This window comes from Thermobia domestica, chromosome 9 (assembly GCF_964235325.1).
Source record: "Thermobia domestica chromosome 9, izTheDome1.hap1.1, whole genome shotgun sequence".
NCBI classification, from domain to species: Eukaryota; Metazoa; Arthropoda; class Insecta; order Zygentoma; family Lepismatidae; genus Thermobia; species Thermobia domestica.
In genome coordinates this window covers 133,756,345-133,775,175 of record NC_137462.1, presented here as the reverse complement: position 1 = coordinate 133,775,175, position 18,831 = coordinate 133,756,345, and the positions used below count along the sequence as shown (strand labels likewise).

Below are 18,831 nucleotides of genomic sequence, written 5' to 3'. Positions count from 1 at the left end.
ATATTTGCATCACTTCTGGTTTTAGTAAAAAATTAATGATGGAGATAAAATGTGTTCTTGAAAAGCCTTATCGATTGGAGGAAACGCTTTTCGCTATCTTTTTCGCTCTCTATATATCAATGTTAAAACCGGAAGTAATTGCTTTCTGCTACTTCCAGTTGATAGGTTATCTTCATCAAGAGTCTCGATCCCTTACTCTTGACTCTCCACATCCTGGACAAAATTGATGATGATACATCAAGGGTTCTTGATAGATGAACACACTTTGTCCCTTTTGCACTAAATAACACAATTTTCACACCTACCTGTAAATGGTAAGTATATATTCCTCGTTATACTTTGATATGAAGCATTTGACCTTCTGGGAGACAAAAATAGTGGACTCCCATATCGTACACAGCACAATAACATAACTCCCATAACAGCAATCGTAAGATGTACACTGTTTAGTGCTCTTTTAGGCTCTGTACACTTGTTACAGCACACATCGGTAGAAAGTACCTCAATCATCTTGAATGCCCACTTTCCTGGAAGATGGATGGATCGTTGTAGTCCACATGAGTGGCCACCCAGAAGCCCTGACTTAACACACTGTAACTTTTCATTTGGGTTTCTAAAGGAGTACGCCTACTATCAATTACTTTGGAAGAACTTGAAGGCCGAAAATGAAAAATCCTCTCTTAAACTCCAGAAGATTTCCTAGTGAAATTGGTACATGCGGTTCCAGAGCTGCTTCAGAACATGATGGTGAATGATGGTGTCTACACAGACTTTTAAATACACCTGCATGTTTTACGCTTTATTCTTAGATTCATTTCTTGTTAAAATTATAGTTAAGAAATAAATTGTGATAAGTATAAAATATGGAGTTATATTTCAATTACCCTATATGTATGTAAGTATGGCATTTCTAACATCATTTACAACATTTGGAATATAAATCTACTCATGGAAACAACGGAAATAATACAGGAAACATTTCCTTGGAATCGTTTTATTTTAGAGTTACAGTCTGCCAAAATCAACTTTGGATGTCTCCGAAAGTGCAAGACTGTGACCGGAGGTGAAATTTATTTAAGACTTACAGTCCACTCTATCCAAGAACGCATAATTGACAATGTTTCAATGGAGATAACGAAGGATCCCCTACAAAAAATGAGGGATTTTTGGACATTCTGTAGGGGAAGATTCATCTGATTCACGATATATATGGATTGATGTCCAAGTAAATATAAAAACTTCGTTGACGGAGCATTGACATCTCTAAAAAATCCAGATGTCGAAGCATTTCGTTGTAGTGTGCGTACAGCAAGAAATGAGTAAGTCGGATAAAATGAAATTAAATAAAAATCATCAGTTTAAAGCACCTTGAGAGCTAACGTAAGGAAATTGTCAACGAAAGTTTGTATCTATAGAAGAAGTGTGAAATGAGAACATGAACGGGATTCTCTCCCGTTCCCCAAATATGCACGTATATTATGTTATGCATCACAAGGTCTCTTAGCCTGGAACTAAAAGTGGGGCCTCTAGCAGTAGAGATGAACGCTCGACCATTTAGCCAGGGTGTCCCCTCCCTTCCTTCTTTCCATAGCGGACGAAAGATTGTCGTCAACGTGTGTGGGGGCAATGTCAAATGAAAGCACCAAAACTGGGTATGTATGTTTTATTTGAAATACTCACTGCGATATGTCACTTTGGCCTCCTTTCCACTATTAAATTATCAGGTCAGAACTTTTAAGGAAGATGGTGCAATATCAAACAAAATTAATCACTAAAAGTGAAAGAAAAAGTGTCAGACCTCTCTTTGCCCTACAACTATCACCGTCAACCATTTTTCACTTTTTTCCTTAAGTCTTAAGTGATGCAATGACATATTTAATCATCAATTATCCCATTTGGAGATGGTGAGACGCTTCTTCAGAGAAGTTATTGACTAAAATAGATTCTATCAGTCCTTTTCTTGTAGTGCAATCTATACACCTGTTAAATGTTGAGAAACATACGTACTTGACTGAAATAAACCTTATTTGATTTATGCCAAACTAGACATTAAGAAACTGTTTTAAGCTAAACAAGTACAGCCTTTACGTTGGAGAAAAATGGAATTCTGTAATATTTATTTTTAAATTTTTTTTTACAATCATTAATTATTCTGACGACAGGTTTATTTCTAAACTGAAGTATCATAATCAGACATACATGTTTACTTAACGTTATTTCATTTTATTTTATTTTAAAGTTGTACGTTTTAATAAAGAATCCACTAAGTATATTCAAATAATAATTATTTTTTTTCGATATTCAGATATTTACTTACTTAAAAGAGAAAAAAAATATTATTAAAAAAATATGATTTAAGAAGGTAAGGGGATGCATGACATCACGCCGTCCCCGTGCCTACCTTTACCCATTGTGTTTTCTTAGAAAGTCGCGGGACGCCACATATATTTTCTCCAAGTGGGGGGACGACAACCCCCGCGTTGCCCCTCACTTTTACCCCTGTTAATACATTAATATTCTCTATATGAAACATGGTGGCACGTTAGTGGGAAAGGTTGAAAACCACTAACTTATGCTGAACACGCACTGCGAGTATACTGCAATGTACAAGAGTCTGACTAAACAATATTACTAGACTGAAGGATAAAATATTTATTTTTGTTATCAAATTCTTTAATACTCTTTTCCACTTCGAACTTCCTTAATCTATTTCATTTTCTCTTTTATATACGATGGACTCACGAGTTATAAATTTAATCCGTTTCGGAATGCTTCCCGCGACTTTCTAAGAAAACATGTAATATCAAACAAAATTGATCACTAAAAGTGAAAGAAAAAGTGTCAGACCTCACTTTGCCCTACAACTATCACCGTCAACCATTTTTCACTTTTTTCCTTAAGTCTTAAGTGATGCAATGACATATTTAATCATCAATTATCCCATTTGGAGATGGTGAGATGCTTCTTCAGAGAAGTTATTGACTAAAATGGATTCTATCAGTCCTTTTCTTGTAGTGCAATCTATACACCTGTTAAATGTTGAGAAACATACGTACTTGACTGAAATAAACCTTATTTGATTTATGCCAAACCAGACATTAAGAAACTGTTTTAAGCTAAACAAGTACAGCCTTTACATTGGAGAAAAATGGAATTCTGTAATATTTATTTTTAATTTTTTTTTTACAATCATTAATTATTCTGACGACAGGTTATTATTCACAAACCGAAATGTTTGTAAACTGAAATTAGTTTCCCCCAGTGGAGTTAATGTAGATACAATTAATTCTTTCTAGTCATAGAATCATGGTACTATATATATACAGTTTTATGTATTTTCTGTGATGTGAACATAGAATGAAAATAGCATGAAGACAAATAAGTCATACTAAACAAAACAATATGAGGACTAGAAAACACAAAATTGTGAAGAAAAAAGGAGTTTCTGGCAGATAACATTTACAGATAACAGCACTTGACAGATAATGTTTACGGAAAAAGGGGAAAAACATCACTGGACGCTTGGAATTATGGACACAGGTGTGTAAGTGCCCTTATTCACTGAAATATTGTTTGTAAGCCGAGTGGAAAAAATGTTCATAAAACTTGTTTACAAACCGATTTATTCACCAACCGAATGTGTTCGTAACCGTTCGTCTACTGTATACTTTGAAATGAAATAAATAGTTTAGTTTATCGTCCTATGCTTATGCTCTTTTTAAGTTAAACAAGACAGATTGTTAAAGTGAATTATAATGAAAGAATTGGTGGGATTAGAGGATATGAGAAAACGGTATAATCCGCGAAAAACACGATGTTGTCTACCACAAATTCCTATGATTTAGGATCGCACCAAGAACCTTTCATGAAAGAAGTGATTATTCTATCATCGAGTCACAGGTATACACGACTCTCGGTCAACACACTGGTATATCTATCTATCTATCTATCTATATCTATCTATCTATCTATCTATCTATCTATATCTATATCTATATCTATATCTATATCTATATCTATATCTATCTATCTATCTATCTATATATATATATATATATATATATATATATATATATATATATATATATATATATATATATATATGTGTGTGTGTGTGTGTGTGTGTGTATAATCTATATGATTGTATGGGATTATGGCACTTGTCTTTTGTTGTAGATGTCTTAAATTCAATTTTCCATTGGGACTACAAACATTTAGTGTATTCCCAGTATATCGTGCACAAGACAAACATAAATCTACCTCTAGTAAGAGTTATCAAACTCCTCATTAAATAGCAGTCGTGATTCTCTACATTCTAATAATACATCAATCAAGTACGAACGTTCTGAAAGATTTTTAGCTGTTTTGTTTGTTCACTCTATTAAAAAATATTAAATCATATTTTTTTTAAATTTCATAAACTATTTATTATCTCTCCGTCAAGAAGAGAAGATCTATCTCTCAGAAACGAAATGAAATGAAATGAAATCTTTAAGTTTTACGTCCCACGATTATGCCGGTTAGGCTAAAGGAGACGGTAATGATAAGAGATGAGTGAAATGGTGGAATGAAGAAGGTGGGAGGAAACGGGAGAACCCCGAGAAAACCCACGAGCACGGTCTCTCAGAAACGAGATTGTACAACTCTCTTTTCGTTAAGAATGGAAACAACAGTCTATGGTTCAATTCTTCTTTATACAACCCCTCTACTTTCCTCTTATTTGTGATGAATGAAAATTCCAAACTTTTGTTTCTAACAAGTGTTCTCAGTGCAAAGAAAAGAACGTTTGTTCAAGATTTTTAAACGTGTTGGTTAGAAATTTTTTGTTTCTAAATTATCATTTGTTTGATAAATTAAGATTTGATAAAGTTCACTTGAATATGTGTACATTTCAATGTCCCATATCTTTTGTTTTTCTTCTTAACCAGGTCCATATATTTGTAAGTGGAATACAAACTAAGTTGTAATTTTAAAAGAACCATTATCTGTGGACGTTGTCTTACATTTTATTTTGTCACAAGCTTAGCCATGAATTATTTAATTCATTTTTTTAAAAAAAGAAAAATTGTTTTCTCCAAAGAGAGAAAGAAAGAAAGGAAGAAAAATAAAAAGTAATTGATTTGTGAAAAGTGGATCAATAATATAGTTGTTGTCCAGAAAAAAAAGAGAGAAAAGAAAAGGAGGCAAGAAAAGGAAAAAAGAAAGAAACACGTCGCCCATCTTGTTTGGTCACTTTATGTATTTGAAGGTGCGAAACGAGGAAATTCTTTCAATGGGTGAGGCAGTTGTCTGGGTCCAGACGGAAGAAGGAAGAGCAAGTAGTTACAGGAAGATTATGCAATAATATTTAACTAGAAGACGAGAACACAAAAGCTGATTAGCGAAAAGTAGGCCTTATACTACCAGTCATTCAGATATTCATACTATATTGATTTGTTGGCGCATTACATATAGTAGTCATTAGAAAAAACAACTGAGATAAGAGTTTGTTCAATATTTTAACTTCCTTCTAAACAACTTCATTGCAAAAACGTATGATACGTATATCTTGCTATATAGTGGTTCCGGAACAGTTTAAGTTGGGAGGAAGCAAGAGTAAATTTCCTACACATTACACTATTGTATGAGAAGTAAAGTAAGTCAATAAAAATCCTAATAATATTAATTGCACATTGGCAATCAAGTGACAGGTTTATTATTTTTAAAAAAAAAAAAAGTAGTAGGTGAACTTCTACCAACTCAGTTTTATCAGCTCAAATTTTCGTTACTGCAAGTTTGCGACCACAACTCACTAGTGTTCTACTTTATGTAAGATAAATACCGATCAACTGCATATTCTTGTTTATGGCACTATTCGATTTTTAATAAAGGGGGAGCAGTGGCTCAGTGGTAGAGCGTTCACTTCCGTTGCTTGGGGTCCCTAGTTCGATCCTAGCTCGCGCCGTGTGGACTTTGTATTGAACTAACACTGTGCTCGTGGGTTTTCTCGGGGTTCTCCCGTTTCTTCCTACTATCTTCATTCCACCATTTCATTCATTTCTCATAATCACCGTGTCATTTAGCCTAACCGGCATAACCGTGGGACGTGAATCTCTAATATTTCATTTCATTTTTTTTTTTTTCGATTTTTAATAAAGACCTGAGTTCGATTTAATAAAGTTATTTATTTTCAGATTATTAATTGTCTTTATGAATTTTTAGCAGTTACGACTCAATATCATTTCTGGTTTCCGTTGTACGGCTTTGTGGTTTCCGTTCATATAATCACCTCTTAATACGTCGATATAGTTATATAAGTATGTGAACTTCATGACATCCCCTTTTCAAAGGTCTTTGAAATATTCCAAAAAATGTTACGCATCTTGTAAGTATGGTATATATGTCAAGATGCCGTAGGATGCTCTGTTTATATTTCCATCATGTATCTATACTGCATATCAGCCAGTGAGAGAGAATTACAGTTCTCAATCAGATTACAAAGAAACAAAGTCAAATTTTCTGTCAATATCATAGTTAAATAACAGTCTATCGTAATATATACAATTAATAATATTGGCAATCAATTATTGTGTATTCTTATTTCTCCCTTCTTATTTCTCGAGTTAACGCAATCGTCTAATACAACAAGTTACTCATGATAAAGTCTTTTAATACTATTTTCTGGTTCTTAATCAATTTATAATGTTTTATATATATTTTCGATTTTAAAAGATCAGTTTGATTTCGATGAATCTTTTATTTTTTCAGAGAAGATTATTATAATGGTTCTATAACGAAATTTACTCTTCCATTTCCAAGATGAATACTGTAGTCCCGCTTAGAAATGTTCACGCCTTTATTGTAAATATTAAAATGGAACTGTCACATTATTCAATGAGTTCTTTGAAATTTCACTTCTACTTTTTTGTTCTCGTCTCCAATACTGAGCTCTTCTGTGTCTATATAATTTGCATAGGTGTCGCGGTGAGGAAAACCTAAGTTCGATTTCATTTGGAAGTTCATGTGGTTCGAATAAAATTTTAGGCTAGACCCACGTCACATATAACTGAAATAGGGCGTCAAACTCCAAAGAAACTAACCAATCATCATTCTCAAAATTACCCTCAGCTTTTTCCTTGATATTTACGCAGTAAATGAGTCATAGCTGTGGACAGCGCGTGCACTATGACTATTATTTATATAACTACTATCAAAGTTCGCCACTATAGACTTTACTACCTAAGCTAATGTAAGAACGCATCAAATTCCTAATTGAAATATATCAATATGACTGCGTTTTAAGCTTATTTAAGTCAATACGATAGTAGCAATACTTAGGTCAGTGAAGTTAAATAGATTTTTCTTGCATATATATAGAATGAATAATTGTAATATTTTTTAGAATGTCTCTCTTACACATGAAAACACCAGAGCAAATAACACTTTTTAGAAGACATTTTTAGCGTATTTATTAAAACACATCATAATGTTTATTTAAAGAAATATCACAGATGATGATACATAATATGGTATAAAAAAAAGAATATGTAAGTCGAGCTATGCGACAATATCAAAACAAACACGCTATCTTTGTTTTTTATATAAAATTGTGAAGTAATTATTTTATTTACATTAAAAAAAATAATATGTAATGACTACAAAAATATGTTAACAAGAGTTTGTCAGAGCAGGACTTCGTTTTTTTTGTACGACTCCAGTCTTCCTCTCTCTTGCACAAATGAGTAGTGTAGATGAATCCACAAATAATGACAACAGCTGAATGATGATTAACGTCTGAAAAGAACATATTAAAAGGTTTCCGTTAGTTTCAACATATATGAAAAAAGTATAATATCAAAATAGAATAATAATGCTCGTGTATGAGCGGCACTTTTCTTCAAAGATATATCAAAAAATTGGATGCGGCTAATACCTACAAATAATATGATGTATGTACATTCTGCAACCTAACAGTACTTGTTTGGTATGAGTTTGCTTAAGACATGTTATCATTATTGTTAGGTTAAGTTGTTCAAAATTCTCATTAAATGAGAATAATTACGGTGCACTTTCTTTTTAAAGAACATGCTTATGTTAAATATAGTTTTGGACAAGCGTTCTAGTAGTGTTTTCATTTTCAGCCGATTTCATGCAGCTAAGATTTAACTCTTTCGTGGACGAATTTTTCTACAAGGGATGGGATGATGTTTCCTCTATGCTCCGAAGCATATACTCATAACAAACAAACAAAATCATTTCTAGATTGCAATTTCCATTTCCATAGTGAAAAGACTTATGACTAATGGGAATATCGCTTCCCACTGCAGCAAATAAAAGCATACCTACACTTCCTTGGCGGTAAGTATGCTTCCCACTGCCCACAAGAGGGCTAATACTTTTAGGATAGTACTAGTTGCGGATTTACAAATAGTGCTATCCTAAAACTAGTGTGAATACTTTTTTAAAAAGTTAAAATTATATGAAATTATGAAAGGCGCGACTTAGGAAAGCAAACACTTCTAATACTCTATAAGGAATCTTCGTATTTATTTCTTGAAGCTTTTAGGGAAGAAATCACGGAATAATAAAAAACATTAAAACAAATTCATAAATATAATTCTGAATAAAGAGTATTATGTAATTTAGATCAGAACAATCCTTAGAAGGCATGGTGGCTCAGTGGTTACCTCTTGTACGCGGGGTCCCTGGTTCGATCTCGACCAAGTAAGTCTGTGGTAGTCAAATCATGTCCGTGGGTTTTCTCGTTGTACTTCTGTTTCCTCGAATTTTCTTATTCCATCAATTCTTCCATAATCATTCACTTATCTTCATCATCGCCCCTTTAGGCTTAAAGGACATAATCGTGGGACGTTAAACTGAAATATTTCATTTCATTTCAAGACCAATGCTTTCACTCAAGGTCTTATTTTAGGAGGGATGTGGATATTTTAGAAGAGAAACAAAGTAGAAGTTTGAGAATGGTATAATTATCGAAGGGGATATGACAGCAGAAGGATCCTTGCATTTTGAGTAATGTTCCTTTTGCAACATCGATTTCTTTTTACGAGATGTGGACCTATGTCTTAAGCAGGATCAGAATCGAATTACATGAGCTCAATTGGGAATCGAACCCTAGTTTCCCATGCCGAAACTGCGAACGCTAATCATTTGGGTAAGAGAGCTCTCAGGAGAATATGGAGATGCGCTAAGGACCTTGTAGAGAGTGGAAACCCGGATCGGAACTAATTTGTGAGAACATAAAAGAAAAAAAAATGCTTTAAGATCATGCCTTTAACTGTTGCTCTAGATGCACAAGTTCGGTTCTAATAAGGAAAATATAGGAAATTATGTTCCGAAAATTATATCTTTACTTTGTATATATTCAAAATAAAGAAAAGCTGGAGAGTGGATCTAGAATTGTGAATACGAAGAATATAATGTACAACTTATTACAAGAAGACCGTAAAAGTTAATTTCCTTAAGTTTTCTCGCCAAAAGTAAGTTTCAGATTTCCTAATTCTGTAATTTGCAAAACTCTTTCTTAACTTCTTTTTATTTTTATTTTTTATTTTTTTGGAGATTTACGTCCCATGATGAGGCACCGAGTTAAGTGGTACAGTGATGATGAAATGATGAAAGTGGGACGAAACGAGAGAACCCACGCACATGGTATTTGTCCACCACAAAGTCCATTTAGCGGAAGCTTAAATTAAACCATTGACCCCACGCGTCACAGATGAGAGCTATACTACTAAGGCGCACCGCAACCTAGGCAAAAAAAAAAAAAAAAAACTCTTTCTAAATTTTTGTTGATGTAACTGTTGTCTTCTCTAACATTTTTAGACTAACATTTTAAAGGTTTAACATCAGTTAGACACAAATTTAAGCATATCTCAGATAGCACGATCCTCCTCCCTTTCCTTCTCATTTCAAAATAGTGGCATAATTAATAATACAGGGACTTCACTGCTGACTGCGAACAGATTGGGAAAGAATCTCTTTGTCCTTTCTTTCGTTTCAAGGAAGATTTGTAGAGGCATTTTGAACATATTTTTAACAAAGAAAATTACGCTTTTTAAGCCTTAGTTTATGTCAACTTGTATGTAAATGATGGTATGTCATTTTAAGATAAAGGTAGTATGTTATGGTTACTCTGAAAGACTCTTATTTATGCCACTGCTTCAAAATGAATATATTACACATAAACAATACGCACTATTTAGAATATTAATAAGTAATACAGTATTCCATTGTTTTGTTTACCTTCTGAAATAAAATATTAAAGGAACTTCCGCCTATATCGTATAAATCAGAATTGAACTAAAACTGTACAGGCTATACGTTTTTAAATCCACAGATAATTTCTTATGAAGTTAGTTATTTTTACTAATATGATAAATATATCCACAAAAGTTAAGATATTTAGAAATTATATGATTGTGTAAAATAAGAATAGAATAGTTACCTAAATCAAAGATGTTTATCCTTTCAACAATCCTAGGCCACCGTAGCCATAACCACCATATCCATATCCACCTAGACCATATGAAGCAATTGGAGCAGCAGCAATGGCTGGTGCTACAGGAACTGCGACAGGCTGAGGAACAGGTACTGGATGAGGAACGGAAACAGGAACAGCCTGAGGAACTGGAACGGCATAAGGCTTAGAAATGGGTACGCCTACAGGCTTGGGAACTGGTACAGCTACTGGGTGTGGAACCGGAACTGGGACTGGGCTATCAACTGGATAAGCAACAGGCTTCTCTACAGGAACAGGAACAGCATGAGGTACTTTTACTGGATATGGGGCGTCTACTGGTACTGGCACTGGGTGCGGTACGGCGTGAGGGATGGGGTTGTCCACTGGTACGGCTACTGGATGTGGAACTGGTACTGCAACATGGTTCGTGATATGTACTGATTTGCTGATGGTTGCTGCAAGTGGTGCAGCGGCAATGGGAGCTGCTAAGCCATATCCACCATACCCGCCATACCCATATCCTGCAATTCCTCTTTTATCCTTCTTTGGTTTCTCATCTGCCGCTGAGATGGCAAACAAGGAAACGAGAATTGCAAATACCTAGAGAAAGAAGGAAAGAAATTTATCAAAAACATAAAAATGAAATATTTAATGATTGCTGAGAAAAATACTGAACTGAAATCTTTAGTACCCAACAAAAAAAGAAAATTTGTTAGTTTAACGTCCCACACTTATGACTAAAGGAGATGGAATGAATGTAGAAATACGCACGTAAAGTCCCAAGGAAACCCAAGGGACGCGATGTTGTCCACCACAAATTCACGTGTCCTGGGATTGTACCAGAGACCCCTCCCACTAGATGTTAGCTTCCTACCACCGAGTCACTATGTTGATTATTTAAAGATACATTATTGTAATATTAAATCTACATCAACTTTAATAGGGTACAGTACATTGTAGCAAACCTTAGTTGAGACTATAATATCCCTTTAACTTATTTCTATGCATCGAAATTTAGCTTGTTTGCTAGTAACGCTTGAGATAGCATATTGATGAATTATATCTAGAGAATTTCCGCAAATTTATACTTATTAGTTCTTGCAGAAAGTTAAGCCTTCTTTTTATTTTGGTCTATCATTGATCTAGGCATTAAGTAATTAAATTCTCGAAACAATAATCTGTTATATTTTCTAAATATTATCTTACATTGCACACACAAATGCATATATAAATAATATTACTAAAATTAGTAGTCTTACAAATAATATTTAGATTAATTTCATAGATCTATTTCTCTTAAAGTTTTGGAAAAATAAATATTCTTATTGCTGTATTCTGCAAATTTCGTAGCAGTTAAAATCTTTCTTGTTTACTTTCCTGTAATTGGCTGATTTAATGAATAATTTACATTAGATTATAATGCACAACGTCGTTACTTCGACTTCCTTGGGACTAAATGGAAGTTAATGCTTTTCATTTGGGAGTATTTCGAACTTTATTTTAAGAAGATTTCCATGCAAGGGCGCCCATGTTGTGGTTTCCAAGGGAAGGGACAAGTATAAGCGACATTTCAAATGTAGTCTCAAATTTTGCGATAACTATTCTAAAATCTATTGGGGTTTCGACCTTCCGAAGCACAATTTTCTCTAAAGGGAGAGGCGAGAGCCCCACCTTGCCCCCCATGAAGGGCGCCCTTGTTTCTATGTCTCATAAAATTTTGATACTGACAAGAGGCAGTGCTCGAATCAACGAGAAGAATTTCACCCTCTCATTAAGTTATTTCTCTGGATCATCAAAGAAGAAATTCTTCCTTGTCAGGGAAATATTTTTTACTCCTTATATATATCTGGCTTCTCCCTCTCGTAAAAAAGTTTGATTCGAACCCTGAAAAGATATTAATTTTCAAATAAACGAACAGGTTTTTGTAACAGAGATCTGATTGCAGAGATTCATTTACCGGTATTTTCTTCTTACAAGTGTTACAATCGAAATTTAAAGCAAGAATATATTGTGTTCACCTTGAAAACACTACAATATATCTTTCATTGATAGAGCGTAGTTCGTATTTTTTTTTTTTTTTTTTTTTTTTTTTAACAAAAACCTTTTGGGAAAATTAAAAATATATCTCTACTGATTTTGAAGTCACATTTTTAAGAAAACATTGGTTCAAATGGCTGAAATAAATACACCTATAATTTATTTTCATAAAGAAAACGAATGAAGCAATTAAAATACGAAGTACTTACCTTTAATTAATTTGATATTTAATTTTATATATATATATATATATATATGTACTGTTTTTCAGCACAGAAATGACTCAAATATTGCGTACAGCGAATAAATCTGAGATATACTAATTACATATTAAAGTTTTGTTTTTCAATAGAACATAAAATGAAATTAAGTAATGCAGTCTGGTTAGATCAGTGGGTTTTCTCTCTATTATTTTCAAACAAGAAATTCAATGAACCGATCAAAGAATTGAGGCACCTAGTATCAAAATCCGGCACATCCATTCAGCTTAGTTTCGAGACATCTCCCAAAACGTGCAGTGACTCTCCATATGTACGCGTACAAAGTCCCATGTTTGAACTAGTTTTTCAGTATGATATATTAAGCTTATAAACAAAATACTGTTTCCATGGAGTTCTTTTAGATCAAACATATAACTAACGATATATAACTCATGGATTATAAAGGAAACGGTGATGATCAGTAATGAATGAAATGGTGGAATGAAGAAAGTGGAAGGAAACGGGAGAACCCGAGGAAACCCACCCACACGGTGTTTGTCCATTACAAAGTTCACTTGGCGGGGGCTGGGATCGAACCCGGGACCCCAAGCACCAGAGGTGAACGCTCTACCACTGAGTCACCGCGGCCCCTTCTTTTTAGTTGAGTAATATGTAGTCAGCCCATTGAGTTTTTAACCTTATATACCAAAATTCACTTCTCTTAAATTCATACAATTTCTCAATTGTCTTGTCCTGGTTCCAAAACTCGGAAATGATGTGTCGGTCCCGCGAATTGAACACAGAACCATTAAGCTATATGGAAGTATCATAACGCATAAACAAGATAAATACATTATTTGAACTATTAATACTTATTAATATTTACAAGAAGAGACTGGGGAAACTCGTTATGAATGTTAGTATGATAGCAACAGTTGAATACTTCTCCTAATCTCTATATTTTGAAGGAGTTAATGTAATAACGTCAGTAGTTAGCTTGTATTTCTTAAAGACGAAAAATTATTAAAATGTTTTTTATCTCATAATTATTAGTCTCCAAAGTTAGTAAAGTAAGATGTTTGTTTGTTGTTTGTTTTTATTGAAGTGTTCCTTTTGAGGGCCGAGGTTATATAACACTTAGACCTAAAGTTTAAGGTGGAATTTGAATCAACATAATACGTTCAATTCTTTCCAATCGGGAATCGAACCCAGAATCATACACTAAATGTACACACACACACATAGAGACTAGCCACTAGACCAGCGAGTAAGATCTAGTAAGATGTTTAACTAATAATCAGCAGATAAGAACAGTTAAGCTTGAACCAGCTTTTTGTCCTCGAACTTATGGATAGGATAGTGTTTGGCACCCTTTACTTAGAACTGTTTTTTTTTTTTTCTAAATAACTTGGATATACGTGGCTCGGAATCGATTGTGTCTCACAAGCTTCACAACAACGACAATTTCGTATTAACTTCCATTCATAACTGTTCGTTCGCACCCAAAAGTCCTTGGTTCGAATTCTGGTGAAGACCGACATCATTCAAGATTTCACCACTGATTATCACACTGATTTCTTTAACATCTTCCTGCACTTGAATTGCGCGCCGTATGTATTTGTATGTTTTGTGCACTATGAAATAGGTATGATTACGTAAGTGTTGTGTTTCTGTGTGGTACCTACCAGAGCCCTCATGCTCGATCGGTGGTGGCTGCTGTCGATACAGTTGATCTGCAATGCAGTGGTGGAATGGATATCAACCAACAAAGACATTGGCCTTTTATACGACGTCCCCACCATAATACGCTTTCACTGGTCATTTTGTTTCTTTCGACAGAAATTATTCCAGGAACTTTCTCTTATGTAACCTGATGGGAAGGCAATCAACGAAAATATTCCTTTTGCACTTGCCATACATGTTAGTAGTAGTAGTAGTAGTAGCAAAGACCTTCCTTTGGGGTGGGTTGCTGGCTGCTGAAGAACATGTTTTCTGAAAGTCAAGGTGTTCGTTGCCAGAACATCAACCAATTTCAGTTTTCCTTTTCTCGGTGTTGTTATTTTTTAATTGTTCTCTTTTTTTTTTTTTTTTTTTGCTTTTTTCTTTTAAATTCTGTTCTTCCTTTATGGCTACGGTAGTAATCTACTTTCTTCACATCTAGACCGGTGTGTCCAGCTGGGAAATCAAGTTCCGTTCGTATGATTAAAACAAGCGAAGACTCCAGAAGCACTTATTCTATGCTCCTTGTGTATCTTTGTGTGTGTCTTCCATAAAGGCAAATTAAACAATGACTATCTTTATAACTATTAATTTTGATACGCTCTCAAATGTTAGTTATTATATTTTTCGTATCAACAAATGCTATCTCTTAATATCGACGCGAAGAACAACTTGAAGAGTTAATGTAAGGAAAACAGGGTCAGTGCAAGGCCAAGGACGTGTCCTCCAGTTGGAAAGCCAGAACAATCTCTCTCTTTCTATGATTACTTTGTCCTCCTTCTCTCTGTTTTTTGACAGTTCTTTTGGTCACTGACTCTGCATTATTATCATGCACCAAACGAAAGAGAAAAGTTTTCTTGTTGGCACGCGTTGCACTTTTCGTTTATGATTCCAAAGGCGTTTCTAAACCGTTATCACCAGCTGTATGTATATAAACAATCCGTTTTTCTTTAATAGTGACTTTTTTTTTCTTGTCATACATCTTACAACTTACGACGTATAATTGTTATTTATGCACGAGGAAAATGTTTGGTCAATATTAGATGAGATAATAAGTGGTGTTGCCCAGACAACTGCAAATACCATTGATTTGGAAGAATCGTACATACAGCAAATAAAGTTGCATTACAAATAAATTGGAGCAAGTACTCGTGCAAAGATTTTACATAGTATTGACGATTCATATACCCTCACACATACTTTGGTTAGAATCTTCTTCAATTTTTGGATTACATCCAAAGAAAAGGAAGTTAATCAAAGACACTTTTCTTTTCTTTTTTTTTTTTTTTTAATTGTTGCAGTGGTGATGATATATGGAAGTTCATTGGAACTTCCTTCTCGAAAAAGGAACACTATTTACTTCAACACAGTACAAATAATTCCACTGTTTATTTTCAACGACGCGCTCTGTAGAAAAAACGTTCAACTTCTAAGGGACCATATAGCAAACATATATGTGTTTACATTTCAGAAATCAATGATTTGACCAGAAATACTTACAGGGTAAACATCAAACACATTCTTATAATATGTCATGACTTAGAATGTTTCGTGTAGGCTTTAAGAGTAGGTCAAATCAAACGAACGGGAATAAGAAGTCATAGCAACAAATTAATTTCCGTTCCATCTTACTTTTGACAAATACAGACAAAAATTACATTTTTTTAAAGTTATTTTTGGTTAAACATTGGAGATCTAAGAGAACATAAATCTTACTTTAGAGGAATCGAACTGAAGAGCTACCTGAGCTAGCAATCCACGAAAGTGAATGATGTTTTTTCTTTAAATGAGATACATAGCTTTATCTTTCTCCTTTGGGCACTTTAATTAGTTAGCTATGCATGAGAAATGAATTCCGTTACGAGTTAAACGAAAACAGCTAAATTAGTCATTCTGGGGTTAAAAGAAACAATAGAATGACCTCGTAGATATGTAAGTTTTGTGTGTTAAAACATCAAAGGAGTAACAATAAAATAAAATTTTTAGTTTAACGTTCCAGAGGTGTGTCCTTCAGGCTAAACAGGACGAATTATTAATGAAAGTGAAAACATATGAAATAATTGAATTGGGCACAGTGTCGCCTACGAGACGAGATATTTATCGACTCATTTCTGTTCTTGACTTGACGAGATAAGAATCGAGACGAGAAGTGCATTTTAAAATTCGAGACGAGACAAGACAAGAAATGTGACAATTATCGTCTCGTTTACAAGACAAAACTTTTCTCAAGTGTCTGGGCAACACTAGTGTTCATCCAAGTCTTAAATTTCAAACACTGATTTAGTGTTACGTAATTCATAGTTAAAAAAAAAAAAAACTTTAAACTGAAAAGTGTACGAACACAATGAAGATAATTTATCAACTTTTAAAGATATGCAAATTATTCATCAATCGTACTTCAACAATAAATATAGTTTAAATGTTATATCATATCCTTTCCTGGATCACTCGTGATATGGAAGAAATCTGAAACTTAGATAAAGTTCAGAGAAAAACAGAGCAGAGATTTTCCACATCAATTTAGAAAAAGAGACGAGAACTTTTGAGACGAAACAACAAAGATTTTCAAGAATCTTGATGAAACGAGAAAGAAAGAAATTTACGAGAATCGAAACCAAATGAGGATTAGAAAAGAACACGAGATGAGATTAGAAAACGTTTATTTTTCATCTCATCTCATGAGCAACACTAAATAAGATTATGGGTGAAAATGGAGGGAACTCGAGAAAATCTACTGCCACGATGTTGTCTGCTAAAAAAAAAAAAAAAATGTCCTGGGATAGAACTAGGCATCCCTAGCACCAAGAATGAGCGTTCTTCCACTGAGCCATCAAATTTCCGGTCATAATTATATATGCCACGGTCCAATGCAATATTCTTAAATCATACCACGAAATTTTAACTTTATGAGGATAGGTCATATAAATAGCTGATTTAGTTTCAATCAAAAGAACTCTTGCTTTATTTTCAAGAAATAAACATATCAATCACTTTTCTTGCCCTAGAAGTAATATAATAAATAAGTAATTTATGGTTATAAATCAGTATCATCTACAAGGGCAACTTGTATAGTTTTTACTAAGTTCTTATCTGTTTTTAAGACGTTTAAATTAATACTATTGCCGCTTCTAAGAAAATTTTCTGTGGGTGCATTGATTCGTCATGAGTTAGTAGAGCCCTCATTAGTCTAGAGATTACGATCATATTCATGATGTATACAATGAAATAAAAGGAGTTTGTAAATGGTTGTCAAAAATCAAGATCTTGACTGAAATAGTTGAACATTGGGGATTAAGTTAAACATGTTATTGATTTTCTGATGTATGCTAACATATCAAACTATCATACCAGTATCAAGCTATGGAAATAGCTGACAAAGTCAGTATTGAGGAAAAATTGGACATATGATATTTGTGCTCTCAAGACTCGATGTGTTGTTCTTACTTCGTGAGTTTGTAACTTACACAAATTTAATCTTGCTGAGTTATTCAACTGAATCCACTATATATTTAAATACTGTCTCTGTTTGTAGGTTTGGGACTTGTAGCCTAATTTCTTGCAGAGACGATTGTAGGATGAGGTAGTGCCTGTTCTGTAAAAAAAAATAATTTTATGTAGTTCAAACATCAACCAAATGTATTGGCTTTAAACCTTGTGTGTTTGGAGTCCACGTATATGGCAAGTTTTTCAGAGTCTTAACATTGCATAAAACATAACACTAAAACAATCCATTCTTTTACTTGTGATAACGCTCTAAAGTGCGTTCTGGAAAAAAGGAAGAATTTTGTTATATTTTATTTAAAAAATCAACTTTCCATTTGTATATTTTAGATTTTCCTATTAAATGTAGCTCACAATACTTACTTCGTGGTGGCAAGTCAGAATGAAACTCTTTAGTAGAAACAACCTTATTTCCACCTGACGAGTGTTGAATACCGAATATACCTTAGATAATGTATTAGACTACATATTACATAATTAATTTTGTCTCCTCGTATGTAGCAAAAATGGAAAGTTAGCCCCATAAGACAGTGCAATACAGCTATTAGTCCCTCTTCTCTCAGACTCCAGTTCAACTAATTTTCTAATATTCTGCAATAGAGACTTTTCAACCATTTGATATTTGCAAACCGATATAATATAATGAAATTTTACCAACTGGGAAGTAGAAAAACCTATTTTTTTTAAAAAATGTTAGTTTACCTATTGTATCGGTTTTAAATCCCTTACACATAAAATCAGTAAACATACTACGAAACATTTGGTTTGCATTAGGCCCATATGTACTAGTTAACATGTTTAGGTCTAACTATGGATCAGTAACTACTCGTAATTTCATGTACTTAAATTATCTGTTATATTTTAACAACATGACTGGAGGGTGGGGGAATATTTTGCTGTTTTCTTCGTAGGTTA

General features: G+C 33.7%; 1 protein-coding gene across 1 annotated transcript; it reads right to left on the bottom strand.

Annotated features, from left to right (window-relative positions):
* Positions 1–7,568: 7,568 nt before the first annotated feature.
* LOC145695043 (uncharacterized) lies at positions 7,569–14,513 on the bottom strand. The gene is made up of 3 exons (XM_081771872.1): positions 14,382–14,513; positions 10,445–11,059; positions 7,569–7,773 (listed from the first exon to the last, which is right to left on the bottom strand). Exons 1-2 carry the CDS (start codon positions 14,496–14,498, stop codon positions 10,460–10,462), a joined length of 717 nt encoding a protein of 238 aa, XP_081627998.1. The 5' UTR covers positions 14,499–14,513; the 3' UTR covers positions 7,569–7,773; positions 10,445–10,459.
* Between the last annotated feature and the right edge of the window lie 4,318 nt (positions 14,514–18,831).